This window comes from Lolium perenne, chromosome 4 (assembly GCF_019359855.2).
Source record: "Lolium perenne isolate Kyuss_39 chromosome 4, Kyuss_2.0, whole genome shotgun sequence".
Taxonomy (NCBI): domain Eukaryota; kingdom Viridiplantae; phylum Streptophyta; class Magnoliopsida; order Poales; family Poaceae; genus Lolium; species Lolium perenne.
In genome coordinates this window covers 348,131,101-348,146,010 of record NC_067247.2, presented here as the reverse complement: position 1 = coordinate 348,146,010, position 14,910 = coordinate 348,131,101, and the positions used below count along the sequence as shown (strand labels likewise).

Here is a 14,910-nt window from a genome sequence, read left to right as displayed (position 1 = left end):
AGTAAATATTTTTATATTTTCGAATTAAAATAGTGCAGTAAATAAAAAACAAGATAAAAATAATATAAAGATGTTCCTTATGATAAAAAATGGACCGACGTGTCACCGTCTGTGGCGTCTCCAAGCTCGACGCCTGCGCCGACGCCTACGCGCGCCGTCTGCGTCAACCAGCACCAGGTGCCCAACTGGAACGACGTCTGCCTCAAGAGGTGCCAGAGCGAGTGCCTCAAGCTCTCCTCCACCATCATGTAGTAGCCCTGGCACCTTATCCGGGGGATGCAGTGTTTCCTGCTTCAGTTTATTTGTTGCTTAGAGACTTCAGACATCTCTGGCTGTCGCTTATATTATCCGGAGGGGAGGATTGGAGTTGAGTGAAGCGGCTTATCTCTGTTCATTCCATCAGTCCTTGCAAATTTGATCCGATCTGCTGTCAAGATGAATCATGATTGCTAGCCAACCTACCACACGTCGGAGAACCAACCTGAGGTTGGGTGGTTAGGAGAGTGGTTGTACCCCCAGCCCACCAGAGTTCAAACCCCAGGTTTGACATCTGTGTGTCTCATAAAGGCGGAATATTTTTTCAGTGGGAGGCGACGTTCCAGTCGATAGCGAGGCGCCTGTGGTGATTTCGTCAATTTCAAGATCCAATCCGCCGGCTCGGTCTTCCGGAGGTGCTCATAGGGGTAGGGTGTGCGTGTGCCTGCGTTTGTACTGTGTTTCTCAAAAAAAAAAACCCTACCACACGTCGTGATATGCTAGGCATAAAGCAGGCTGGGTTTGCCATGTTGTATGCATTTCCCTGAAATTGCTGAATTTAGATCTTTATCCGAGCATGGTACTCACTTATTAGATTTGATGGCCCCGTTGGATGAAATGCTGACTAGTTGAACTCCAAATATGTTCCCTGCATTTGCTGGCTCTGATCTCTATTTGAGTGTGATGCATATTTATTCTTAAACTTGGAGTATTTTGGAATACATTTGGGGGCCATATGCCAACGTTTGGATTTGTTATCTCTTGGACCTTTTCAAGTTAAATTTTGTAGACATTGTACACAGTTATGCTTTCTGCAGTGCAGCAAGAGAAAGTGGCGATATTTTTTTTCCTTCAGCTGAACTATTGATTCGTTGATGCTATTGTAGCAGCCAAGGAATATTACAAGTTTTAGGGTAATTGGCATTTTTAGTAACCATCCATCCATCCCGATCTAATGGTGGTAATTAGACAGAACTAAACTGACGAAACCAAAATTGTGGGACCGAAGCTAAAATTTGTAGGATCAGAATCTCAAATATATTTTACAAAAATTATAGAAGATATACGTCCTTTTAAGCGGTCGAATCATCCGATGAGAGTACACAAATCTTAAAGCCAAAAATAATTAATCATATATACAAAGATCTTAAAGCTGCCATCATTTTCTCACCAAATCTCTCAACCTCACCGATCCTCTGTGTCACCCTCAACCTCTCCGTCTCTCATCTCTCTCGCTCCCTGGACCAGTCTGTCCCGGCAATCCTAGCGATGGAGGGAAGGGGACGGAGGGTCTCTCCCGGCGATCACCCGCGATGAGAGGAGGGGGCGCGTCGGAGGGGAGGGGAAGGCGACGGCCGGTCTGTCCCGGCAAATCCTTTTCCAGTTAAATCCCGTGAGCGTTGCATGCCGGCAGGCTTGCGGCAGTTCCCAGTGCAGCATCCAAAGTGTTGGTAATTCCTTGCTACAGCTGAACCATTGATCTGCCGATGATATTCTAGCAGCCAGGAAAATGGATTTCAATGGCTCATTCGTTCCAGACTAAAAAATATAGGCTTTGCAATTATCCAATTTGCAGTAACACTACAGGAATGGCGAAAAAGCAAAACCACATAGTGTTTGATGAGGTCTGTCTTATCCTGGACGTCCATTGATGGTTTCAGATCGTACGAACCGCTTTTTCACATTCTAGACCACACCCTGATCAATATCCATTTCATGTCAAGAAGCCCCTCCCCTTTTAGTAAGTAAAAAAGGTGTGAGGCAAATGCATCACACCTTCCAATCCATGTCGGCCCTTTTAGTAAGTAAAAATAAAAATGTTGTAGGAGGAGACACAATCCTCAGCAATGTCTTGGCACTTCGCTAGCTAGTACTACCTCCGTTCCAAAATATGAGCTTTAAAAAAAGCTAAATTAGCTTTGTTTTTTTCGAAATGGGGGTAAACCCCGGCTTCTGCATCATGACGATGCACACGGCCTTTTATTAATAAAAAGATCCAAAAAGTATAGTTTACAACTCACGCATCACCGAGGATTAATACAAAAATCAACCATCGAAAAGTAACCATACTATGACTACACATTAACATAGCCTTCTAGTATGCCGCCAACCAGCCTGACACAAGATATCCTGAGCAACCATCAGGAGCCTGGCACAAGATATTACCTAAATTAGCTTTGTAAAAAGGTTTATATTTGGAAACGGAGTTAATATCTCTGTATGTTTTTTTAGGTAATATCTCCGTATGTTTAGCCTGGACTCTCACAAATTCTCATTGTAAAATAGAAAAGATCTGACCATTTTACACATGTCAATAATATCCACGTTTCTGATTACACACAAAATAATTGAACACTAGGGAAAAGCCCTATCTACGTACTAATACACAAGTTATGACTGATGGAGCCGATGCCATGAACGTGACACTGTTTATGCATGGCATGCATATCCATGCATACAAGCGACGACATGCATGGGGCCGTCCGTATCGATCATTCCAGTGAGTAGCAGATCTGGTCGAACGCCTCGACGTGCTCCTCTGCGACGGCCACGAAGAGGTCGACGCCGCCCTTGCCGTTGCATGACGGCACGAAGATCATGAGCCCCTCCACCGGCAAGTCCGGCGGCAGGAACGCGGACGGCGGCCCAGTGCCAAGGTCTATTTGGTGGAACTTGAACCCCAGCCAGCTGTCCACCTCCATGTCCGGGCACAGCATGGTGCCGGCATCGGCCGCCGTCGCGACGAGCTCCTCCCCGTTCGCATCCGCCACATTGGCGAAGTCGACAAACGACTGCACGTACTCGTCGTCGATGCACGCCACGGCATCGCGGATGGCGCTGACAACTCCGCCGTAGCTCCAGCTCAGAACGTCCCGGGCCTGAAGCCTCGGGAACGCCCACAACACCATGTTCCCGGAGAAGTCCATTGCAACGGGAGGGTCGGCCCTGCCCCTGCAGTTCACGGCTACCCTCACCTTGGTGAACTCCTCCGGGTTCATGTCCCGCGCCGCCGTCAACTTCTTCCACACGTGCGCGAGCAGGCACTGGAACGTGCTGCAGCGGGAGCCGACGCGGGCTTTGAGGTCAGCGACGAAGTCGGCCGTGAAATGAACCGCGAGGTTCTTGATTCTGTTCATGGGGACGACGGATTTCTTGTCGTGTGCATTCATGAACTCGAGCGACCGGTGGTCGAACTTCGGCGCCGGCGTGCTGCGAGGCACGGCGGTTGCCGCGCGGTCGAGGAATGGTGACGGCGCGACGAAGTCCTTGCCCTCGCGCACCGCGCTCGCCCACGTCGTGAAGAAGGTGCTCATGGAGTGGCCGTCGGCCGCGTGGTGGTGGGAGGTTATGCCGATCACCACACCGCCGCACCTGTACCGGTTCAGCTGGATCTGCAGCAGTGCCACTCCGAAGCTCTCCTGAAAATTTTACGTACAAGCAGTTACAGCATGCATGCATGTGACGTAAGTCGTGGTGACCCAGAGAGAAATTATGGGTACCTCCGGTATTGTAGGGTACAAGTCGTCGACGCTGGCGGCCATGCGGCCGTCGACGAGCACTTCCGACAGGTCGACCGGGACGGTGGTCCCTACTGTTAGACAATGTAATAGGGCCGGGTCTCTTTCTTCTTTCTGTTTTCCTTCTCCTTTACGTATGTGTATTGGAGAGGCCCTTGTACAATACTTGGCCCGGTTGTGTGGCATATATATTAACACGTAACCGCCTGGAGACGACCCAGACGTTCAGAACCCATCTACCGACATGGTATCAGAGCCGCCTTCTTCCTCGACAATCTAGCTGCCGCAGCCGCCGCCGCTGTTTGTCAGCCGCCGCCGCCAAGGAAAACTGCCGCCGCCGCAGATCTCCAGATCATCTGCCGCCGCCGCCCTATATACAGAAAAACAAACACCGCCGCCGCAGATCACCCTTCGTTCTGCCGCCGCCGCCTTACAACCAAGAAAAACCAGACGCCGTCGCGCCGACCCTCTGTCGCCGCCGGTCGCAGCCTTACAACAATCTACAACCTCCCAAAACCCTTAGCCACCAAACCGCCACCAAAACAGCCACCTACAACCACCCGATCACCAAACCCTAGATCGTTCCCGCCATGGCATCTTCATCGTCTGTCTCGAGCTCCGCTCTTGCTGCAGCCCTTGGTGCCGCGCCAGCTCAACAACTCACACGGGGAAACTTTCTTCTATGGAAAGCCCTCGTGTTCCCTGCCTTTCGCGGAGCCAACGTCATGGCACTGCTCGACGGTACCGACGCTGCTCCGGCCAAAACCATTGAAGTGGAAGATGCTGAGAAGAAGAAGATCATGGTTGAGAATCCCGCCTATGTTGGATGGCTTGCTCGGGATCAGCAGGTCTTAAGGTTTCTCCTCAATACGCTATCACCTGATATTCTGTCTCATCTTCTTGATGTAAGCTCCACAGCCGAGGCTTGGTCTGCCATCAACTCCATGTTCAAGACAGCTTCACGCACCAAAGCTCAGCATCTCCGTGAAAAGTTGAATGACACGAAGAAGCTCTCCATGACAGCCGATACCTACTACACCAAGATGAAAGGGTTTGCCTCAGAACTGTCAGCTCTTGGTAAGCCCGTTGAAGATGATGAAATGCTCGGTTATCTGCTGCATGGTCTTGACAAAACTGAATACAATGCACTGGTTACTTCTGTAAATGCAAATCCTGGTACTACACTTGATGATTTTTATGAGCAGCTGAGTTCCTATGATATGCGCAATGGCGTGGAAGAAAACGGGGAATTTGTCTCCTCCGCGAATCTGGCTCGTCGTGGTCGAGAACAGCAGCACCGCCCACGTGGCCGTACTCCGCCACCTCGAGGTCATTCCCCTCCACGTGGTCGGTCCCCTGAGTATGCTCCTTACCGTGGTGGCGGAAGTGGTCACTACCGTGACAGAGAAGAAGATCGCAGCCACTGGCGCCGTGACGAGCGCCAAGGTGATCGTAGGGATGATCGTCGTGATAGACGCCGAGATGATGGTGGAGGTGATCGACGCCGGTCTGACAATGGCCGCCGCTTTGATCGAACCCCTACTCCTTATGTGGACACCGACTGTCAGATTTGCACCAAACATGGTCATCCTGCTAGCAAGTGTTGGTGGCGCTACTCCGATGACAAGAAGAAGGATGATCGTGATCGAGAGAAGGGAGCTCATCTTGCTTCATATGGTGTTGATACAAACTGGTATACTGACACAGGGGCAACTGATCACATCACTGGAGAGCTGAATAAACTTCTCATCACCAACAAGTACAATGGGCAAGACAGTGTTCGCACTGCTGAAGGTACAGGTATGAACATTAGTCACATTGGTAATTCAATTTTGCGCACTCCTCATAGTTCTTTTGATCTTAAAAATATTCTCCATGTTCCTAGTGCCTCTAAGAATCTATTGTCAGTTCATCGCTTTACACTTGATAATCATGTCTTTATTGAATTCCATCCTTTCTTCTTCTTAATCAAGGACCAAGCAACACGAAGAGTTCTGTTTAGAGGCCCCTGCTGGGGTGGTCTCTATCCCCTGGTGCCCATGTTCCATGAGACCGCCAAGCATGCTTTTATTTCAATAAAGCCATCATCCTCTACATGGCATCGCCGCTTAGGACATCCATCTTCATTTGTGGTTCAGCAAGTTCTTAGAAGAAATAAAATAGCTTACACCCCAGAGAGTACTCCATATGTTTGTGACTCTTGTCAGTTGGCCAAGAGTCACCAGTTGCCCTACCCCATATCCTCTAGTGTTTCTACTGCTCCCTTAGAGCAAGTGTTCTCTGATGTATGGGGCCCTGCTCCTCTCTCTGTTGGAAAACATGCATACTATGTAAGCTTTATCGATGATTTTAGTAAATTCACCTGGATTTATTTGCTCAAAAAGTGGTCTGATGTTTATCAAGCCTTTCTTAATTATCAGCAATATGTTGAACGCAAGTTTGATAGGAAAATTGTTACTATGCAAACTGATTGGGGAGGCAAGTATGAAAAGTTGAATGGATTTTTCCAAAAAGTTGGCATCACACACCATGTATCATGTCCTCATGCTCATCAACAAAATGGTTCAGCAGAAAGAAAACATCACCATATAGTTGAAGTTGGTCTTGCATTGCTTGCTAATGCCTCCATGCCTCTTAAATTCTGGGATGAAGCTTTTATCACTGCCACCTTTCTCATAAATCTTCTTCCTAGCAAAGTTCTTAACTTTGAAACACCCACCGAACGGTTACTTCATATAACACCAAATTATGATGCTCTTCGTACTTTTGGTTGTGCGTGTTGGCCTAATCTTCGCCCATACAACAAAAGAAAACTCGCTTTTCGATCCAAACGGTGTGTGTTTCTTGGGTATAGTCCTTTACATAAAGGTGTGAAGTGTCTAGACATATCCACTGGTCGAATCTACATCTCTCGTGATGTTGTATTTGACGAAAATGTCTTTCCATTTGCCTCCCTTCATCCAAATGCCGGTGCACTTCTTAAGAAAGAAATCCTACTTCTACCATCTTTCTCCAATTCTCATGAGAGTGTACATAATTGCAATGACCATATTGTGCCTATTGTCTCTGTTACTAACATGGAACAGGCAGACGGAACTACAGAAGAAACCTATACTGAAAACAGTGAAGAAATGGCTGCAGAAAATGAAGTTGAAATTCTCTCAGAAACGGACAAAACGGACACTGAAGACGATGCAGAACATTCTCCTGCCGGCGCTGATCCCGAGGTGCAGCGGTCCGAGGCAGATTCTTCTGCCAGCGAATCTGGCCCGTCAGAGAGCAGCGGCCGCACGCGCAGCGCGTCTCCCGCTGCGGACCCGCGTGGTGGACACACGCCTGGCGGGGACCAGCCATCGCCACCCAACGCCACGCCGCCACGTCGCGCCTCTGGACAAAGCGATCAGCACCTGCAGCTGTCTCCTGTGTCCACGCCGCCACGTGCCGCGTTGTCTGCCGATGACAGCAACCAGAGCAGCAGCTCACAGTCTGCCCCCTTGTCCTCTGACGGATCTTCTGTGGCTGCTGCTGATGGAGGCGGAAATGATGTTAGTTCAAATTCTGAAAATACCAATGCTAGTGGATCCTCAAGTTCTGATGCTGAAACTGCTCCGCCACCACCGTCACCTCCTGGAGTCCGTACTTGGCTACAGAAAGGTATACGTCATCCAAAGCAATATACTGACGGTACAATCAGATATGGTTTGCTTTCTTCTACAGGTGAACCACATAATCTTACAGAAGCCATGAGTGATTCCAAGTGGCATCAGGCTATGCAGGAGGAATACAATGCTCTCATGGAGAACAAAACCTGGCATCTTGTTCCTCCAAGTAAAAATAAAAATTTGATTGACTGCAAATGGGTCTATCGCATAAAGAAGAAAGCAGATGGTACTATTGACAGATACAAGGCTAGATTGGTTGCGAAGGGTTTTAAGCAAAGGTATGGCATTGATTATGAAGATACCTTCAGCCCTGTAGTAAAAATTGCCACTATCAGAATTGTACTGTCTCTCTCTGTTTCTCGTGGTTGGAGTTTACGGCAGCTAGATGTCAAGAACACGTTTTTACATGGTGTTCTGGAAGAGGAGGTTTACATGAAACAACCCCCTGGTTTTGAAAACTCTCACGCTCCGCATTATGTTTGCAAGCTTGATAAAGCTCTTTATGGACTGAAGCAGGCCCCTCGAGCTTGGTACTCTAGGCTCAGTTCCAAATTGTGTGAGTTTGGATTCAAACCCTCAAAGGCTGATACTTCCCTATTTCTTCTCAACAAGTCAGGTATCACTATATTTATTCTGATCTATGTTGATGATATCATAGTTACTGGTTCTTCTGATCATGCTATCAATGCTCTTCTTCAAGATCTGAAATCAAACTTTGCTATAAAAGATCTGGGTGACTTACATTACTTTCTTGGTATTGAAGTAAAGAAGATACAAAACGGTTTGCTCCTTACACAGGAAAAGTATGCTTCAGACTTGCTAAATAGAGTTGGAATGCATGACTGCAAACCGGCCCCTACTCCTCTGTCTTCATCTGAACAGTTGTCTTTGACAGATGGTACACCTCTTGGCTCTGAGGATAGTTCTCAGTACAGGAGTATTGTTGGAGCTTTGCAGTACTTAACTTTGACACGTCCTGATTTAGCATTCTCAGTAAACAAGATTTGTCAGTTTCTACATGCTCCAACTACAGAACACTGGACAGCTGCAAAACGCATTCTCAGATATGTACAAGATACTTTACAACTTGGTATTACCTTTAAAAGGTCTTCATCTACTTTTCTGAGTGCCTTTACAGATGCTGATTGGGCTGGTTGCCTTGATGACAGACGATCCACAGGTGGTTTTGCTACATTTGTTGGACCAAATTTGGTTTCTTGGAGTGCTAGGAAACAAGCCACAGTCTCAAGGTCTAGCACTGAGGCTGAATATAAAGCTTTGGCAAATGCTACTGCTGAACTAATTTGGGTTGAAGCCCTTCTTACTGAACTTGGAGTTAAGTTAAAGGAAAAACCAAGCATTTGGTGTGACAATCTAGGTGCAACTTATCTGTCTGCCAATCCAGTATTTCATGCTCGTACCAAGCATATTGAGATTGATTTTCACTTTGTCAGAGAAAGAGTAGCTAATCAGAAGTTGGCTATTCGGTTCATTTCAAGTAAAGATCAGATTGCAGATGGCTTTACAAAGGCCCTTCCAGTCAAGAAGCTTGAAGAATTTAAACGTAATCTAAACCTTTTAAAAGGTTCAGATTAAGGGAGGGTGTTAGACAATGTAATAGGACCGGGTCTCTTTCTTCTTTCTGTTTTCCTTCTCCTTTACGTATGTGTATTGGAGAGGCCCTTGTACAATACTTGGCCCGGTTGTGTGGCATATATATTAACACGTAACCGCCTGGAGACGACCCAGACGTTCAGAACCCATCTACCGACATCTACGACAAGGACGCCTTCGTTGTTGAGGTGGATGAACCGCCGGCCCTGGTCGTCGACAGCGAGGCGGCCCGCCAGGTGAGGGTACGATGAGACGGCCTTGTGGAGGCCCTCCTTGAGCGCTTCGTTGGACGGCGCCGGCGCTGCGTACGCGAGCACGGTGGGGATGAAGATGTCGATGGCGACGCGGTCGAACACTGTCAGCGGCATCTTCTCCCCGGAGAGCGGGTGCGGTGCAGAGTAGGCTGGCCGCAGCATCGTCCTGCTCGTAATCTCCATTGATCACTTGATCAGAAGTTCAGAACGTATGTTGTTCGTACTGATCTGTATAGCCCTAGAGTTGCACGTACAGGTGCGCGCGGTTTTGGTGAGCGAAGAGGCATGTAGACTTGGCGTATTATATAGTGTACGCAGAAGTGATTGGCAGTCTTTTTCTCTATGGATTACCACACGGAGGCAGGACGAAGATGGAAAATTCAGAGATCTAGATTTTTATGCGGCGGTAGTGCACATTCTTTTTCGTGCGTGCGCACCAAGTAGGCAACTAATCGTACCCGCGTGCTGAAGCTCCGCTCTTTTTTTCCGCTCTGTCGTATGTAAAGTCGTAAACACGTCAACGTAAGTACCAGTCTCATCGACTCATCTCTCCCTCTGACCAGTACTACTGTACTAGTCGTCGACCACAGCAAGCACTCCTATAGTAGATATGTCGTCATGCTGGCCTTCTCCTAATAGTATAGCAAAAGTATTCACCGTGTTCCCATTAGTAGTCACTATGTTCTTCATTCCTTGATCAGGTTCGTAGCAGATGAACCCGCTCTAGAATTGTGCTTTCACTAGTAGTCTAGAACATAGTCCATTTAAACCCCCAATCGCATATGGTTTGGAGAAAAAACGTATGCAATATCATCATCGGACACGGTTTTGTCCCAACCGTGTAAGAGCACCAGTAGCCGAAGCCCAAAACGGTTTAGAGGATCAAAAATGCACCGCTAACGGCTGAGATTGACTCTAGCCGAAGCTTGGAAACGGTTAAATGAGCAAAAATAAGAGGGTGACCTCTAAAAGGAGTGGCGTCTCTCTCATGTTTGCTCCCTTCGCAACTCGGTCTGATTTGGCACCCAATTTGACCCCGCGACGCCACCGATGCCGTGGAAGTGGTTGGGCAATACCGGTGCGGTGCACCCGGAGGTAGCCACCACGAAGGCCACCGAAAAGTCCTCGACCGTGGGCAAGCCGCCCGTTGCACCGGTGTTGACCGGCCCGCGGTCATGCAAGCAGACCACGGCGATGCAAGGTCACTCACAATCGGAGGCGGAGAATAAGAAAAGGAAGGTCGCGGCGGCATCGACCTTGACGGCTACAGGCAAGGCCAAGGTGTCGCCAGCGTCCTCAACGACCACGCCTTCTCCCCGACCGTGGCTGCCGGCGTAGCTCGTCCCCGAGTCGCCGTCCGTGACGCAATCGATGAAATGGTTGAGTCTCAATCAAGTGCGACCGAGATCGGGGTTGCCAAATTCATGTCCCAATTGGATTGTTCGCACACTCAAGGGCTTGATGACCTCCACTTCGGCGATGAAGAGGAGGCCGCAAAAGTGATGGCTGGGGAAGAATAGGCCAATGAAGATGAGTCTGAGGATGTGGCACTACTAGGAAAAAGGCAATCAGTGGCGCACCACATATAGCCTTCAGTGGCGCACTAGTGGTGCGCCACTGCTATCACGCCACTGCTAACTCCTAGTAGTGGCGCACTAGGGGTGCGCCACTACTAGCCTGGATAACAGTGGCGCACTGCGTGGTGCGCCATTGACATGTCCAGCAGTGCGCCACTATTACTCCAAAGTGGTGCGCCACTGTTGGTCAGTGGCAGTGCGCCACCACTGTCTAGACCAGGTGCGCCACTGCTACCGTTTTGCGTGCGCCACTGTTTCAGCGAGGTGGTGCGCCACTGCTGCGTGTGGACGTGCGCCACTGCTGTCTCCAGGACGTGCGCCACGTATGAGATTCCTGGTGCGCCACTGCTAGTCTCGGAGGGGATCACAGGGCAGTGCGCCACTGGATCCCGCGCAGTGCGCCACTACTACTTAGTGGAGCTGCGCCACTGATGGGCCACTAGTGCGCCACTGCTACGAATTTCGAATTTTTTTTTTGTATCCTGGCAGGTATTTATACAGGTTGTATATCACAAGCACAATACAGGATATAACACATATAAACAACAGCACAGCTTATCCATACATAGTTCTTCACATTAGCCCCACATGATTCACAAGATTTCACATTAGAGAAGTTACGAGGTTACAATGCAAGTTATGGGGTTACAAAGTCGCAAATGAGCTAGTGGTTACACAAGATCGATCATCTAAAGTACAATCACATAGAAGAGAGCTAGAGTCACTACTAGCACCATCCCGATGATAGTGGTCTTCATCCGGTTCCTCCTCCGCTCCCTCCTCTCTCCCGCCAAATAGCGTGCGTATCTATCTTCGGCCTCCGCTCTAGTGGTGTACCCTTTGTAGCTGTTACCGCTAAAACGGTGAACCTGTCTCCGACACTCCTCCCAGTCGTTGTAGACTCCGGGAACCTTGCCCTTGTACACGACATACCACGTCATATCTGCACATATATGAACAAGCCAAAGAAACATTAGTGCACGCTCATAGATGTTTGCAACGAATAAGAGCAAACTCAAAAACGATCCAAGTAGTATGAACTAAAAGGCATGCCTCATACATTGTTGGTCGGAACAAATATCAACATTTAGGGAAGGGGTTAGCGAAACCAAGTAGGATGCACAAGAGATTGATACTTGTGTCATCGCACCAGGTTCACTAGCCCCTCCCCCAAGTGTACAAGTGACCAAACATTCTAATCATCGGCATTTTAAAATACGAAAGCAAATGGAAGAATGACAAGGGCCTCATACTTTGTCGGTCGAAACAAATATGAACATCCCGGGATGGCGTTAGTAAGGCCAGGTAGGATGCACAAGAGATTGATATTTGTGCCATCATACCAGGCTCACTAGCGACACCCGGAGTGTACAGCTGACCGAACATTCTAATCATCGGCATTTTAAAATACGAAAGCAAATGGAAGAATGACAAGGGCCTCATATTTTGTTGGTCGGAACAAATATTAACATTTAGAGAAGGGGTAAGTGAAACCAAGTAGGATGCACAAGAGATTGATACTTGTGTCATCGCACCACGTTTACTAGCCCATACCACAAGAGTACAAGTGACCAAACATTCTAATCATCGGCATTTTAAAATACGAAAGCAAATGGAAGAATGACAAGGGCCTCATACTTTGTCGATCGAAACAAATATGAACATCCCGGGATGGCGTTAGTGAGGCCAGGTAGGATGCACAAGAGATTGATATTTGTGCCATCACACCAGGCTCACTAGCGACACCCCGGAGTGTACAGTTGACCGAACATTCTAATCATCGGCCAAATGCAATTAAGAAGTGCCAACTCAAACAAGAGATAAGTAGCTACTATGAACTAAATGGAATGCCTCATACATTGTAGGTCAAAACAAATTTTAACATTCAGGGATGGAGTGAGCGAGGCTGTAGGATGCACAAGACATGGATATTTGTGCCATCACACCAGGCTCGCTCGCTCCACCCCCAAGTGTACAAGTGACCAACCATTCTAATCATCGGCATATGCAAACAAAATTAACGACCAAATCAAGTGCGGAAAACGACAGAGCCATATATATAAGTTCACAAACATAGCCGAACTAGTAATTAATAGCAAGTAAAGTGCTGGATAAAGTTTATTACAACGAAGCTCGTCTTTAGTTCATAACTACATAACTAGGCTCGCACATCAAGACTTTCTCGGAGCGTGGATAAAACCGCCGCCTTTCTTCAAGCACATCCATGAGCGGTAGTCGTCACCCGGCATTTGGAGCTTTGTGTCTATGTCACTGTTTGACGGCTGATAGCCGGCGAAGAACTCCCCCGCGCTTCTAACGACATCTTGATGGATGATTTCACAAATCTCTACTTGGATGCGGAAGAAGTCTTGCTTGATGCCGTCGTCAGGGACCCGCGCCAATTTGTTGGCCCAGTCTCTGAGATGCTCAGGTAGCGTAAGCTGCTGCTGGTCCCGTATGAACTTATCCATGTGATAGAGGGCGTAGTAGGCATCCTTGTTACTAGAAGGCGGCTTCTTGACGCAGGGAAACTTTGTTTGGTGCTTGAACACATGCTTCCCGTACCTAACATTTGGCCTCTCGCATGTTGCCTTTCGCTTTGACGTAGCCATTGAGAGCATCATCAAGTACGGCCTTGACATTCGTGTAGTCCGTGGTTGACTTACCGTCCGCATCGAGGTATGTGGCCACGGAATGCTTCGGGGTTATGGAGATGAGTGTGCAGGTTTTGTCTCTGCGTAGAACACATAATGTTTAAGAACATGACGATTGAAATCTAAAAAATCACGAGTTAAGAACGGTACGGTGAGGGCCGGGGTGACTTACTCGGGAAATACAGCAGGAGGATGTTACACTTCTTCTGGTTCGCTAGAAAGAAGTCTTTGAGGTATCCACTCGCGACTGCCCGGTCTCCGGCGGTGGCCAAGTGGACGGCACGCATGTAGAAGGGGTCGGCTATCGCGATGTCCGGGATCTTGTTTCTAATGATCCGCATCGCCTTGCTGAGCGAGTATAGGCGAATGAAGGTGTAGTGCAGCGGATAATCTGTTCAGCATGGCGAAGATGTCATCATACCGCAGAAGATATTCTCCGCGAAGCCACTATCGACAAAGCCATGGCCCGAGGGCACCTTGGCAACATACACCGGGTATCCATTATCTTTCTCCCCGAGACGCCGCTCCTCCTTAAACAGAACACCGTCAACCAGAGATCGCAGAGGACCGGGAGCAGCATCGTACAATCTTTGAACTAGCATCCGCTCACCCGACACATGCACCCTCGCCTCTATATTCTTGGGCACTGGTGGCCCGTCCTGAGCACGGATAGGTAACGGCCGGCTGCGTACTTGTCATCCTTCTTCTTTCTTTTCCGTCCCTTCGGCTTCATTTTTACTGGGACTGCATTCTCCTCTTCGCAAGCCTTCTTCAAAGGTGTTAGGACTGATAACACTTCTCACCTCGGCTATCGGCTGAGTCTCGGTGAAATCGGCAGCTGGAGGTGTCTCCTGAGAACAGAATAGGCGCCGCTTGTTGCAATAGGTTTTCCCTCGGCGGCAGCTTGAGAGGGTTGGCTACTGAGATCGTAGTCCATCACCCCAAAATCGAAGTTGCAGTCCAGGTTGGCGAACGTACTGTCCTCGTTCGGATCCTGTGCCATCTGCATGTCCACATCAGCTGATTGCGGCATCGTTGGGGTGGTCTTGCCATGGCTTGGCACCGGCACGGCTGGGGGTGCTGTCTGTGGGGTGGTGTCCCTCGCCCCCAAACGAATCTGGCTCTTTGGCCAAACCATGGACCAATTGAAGCAATGCTGGAGGGTAAGGACCTCATCTTCGTCGGCACCATGGGGTTGAAAGGGAGGTAGCACGTCGTCGTAGCCGCTAAGCACCCGAACCAGTTGAATCCTATACACGTCGGGTTGCATGGGTTTACCGTGTAATCGACGGTTGCTCGGTTGAACAATTTTGGCCTTGGCAACATCGATCAACTCGCCGTTCACAAACCGCAGGAGAGTGCATGGGACGTCGACG

At 48.7% G+C, this 14,910-nt stretch overlaps 1 protein-coding gene across 1 annotated transcript; it reads right to left on the bottom strand.

Moving 5' to 3' along the window:
- Window positions 1-2,747: 2,747 nt before the first annotated feature.
- On the bottom strand, window positions 2,748-9,547 carry LOC127297014 (tryptamine benzoyltransferase 1-like). Its single transcript, XM_051327266.2, has 3 exons — window positions 9,204-9,547; window positions 3,756-3,844; window positions 2,748-3,674 (listed from the first exon to the last, which is right to left on the bottom strand). Exons 1-3 carry the CDS (start codon window positions 9,484-9,486, stop codon window positions 2,748-2,750), a joined length of 1,299 nt encoding a protein of 432 aa, XP_051183226.1. The 5' UTR covers window positions 9,487-9,547.
- Window positions 9,548-14,910: the final 5,363 nt, after the last annotated feature.

What these genes read in the sequence shown, in the direction of transcription:
- LOC127297014 (XM_051327266.2), bottom strand. Translation starts at nt 9,486, where the DNA reads ATGGAGATTACGAGCAGGACGATGCTGCGGCCAGCCTACTCTGCACCG. An exon ending in CGTCCTTGTCGTAGATGTCG is followed by an intron (nt 3,845 to 9,203) that starts GTAGATGGGTTC and finishes GTCTAACAGTAG; the next exon opens with GGACCACCGTCCCGGTCGAC. An exon ending in TGTACCCTACAATACCGGAG is followed by an intron (nt 3,675 to 3,755) that starts GTACCCATAATT and finishes TAAAATTTTCAG; the next exon opens with GAGAGCTTCGGAGTGGCACT.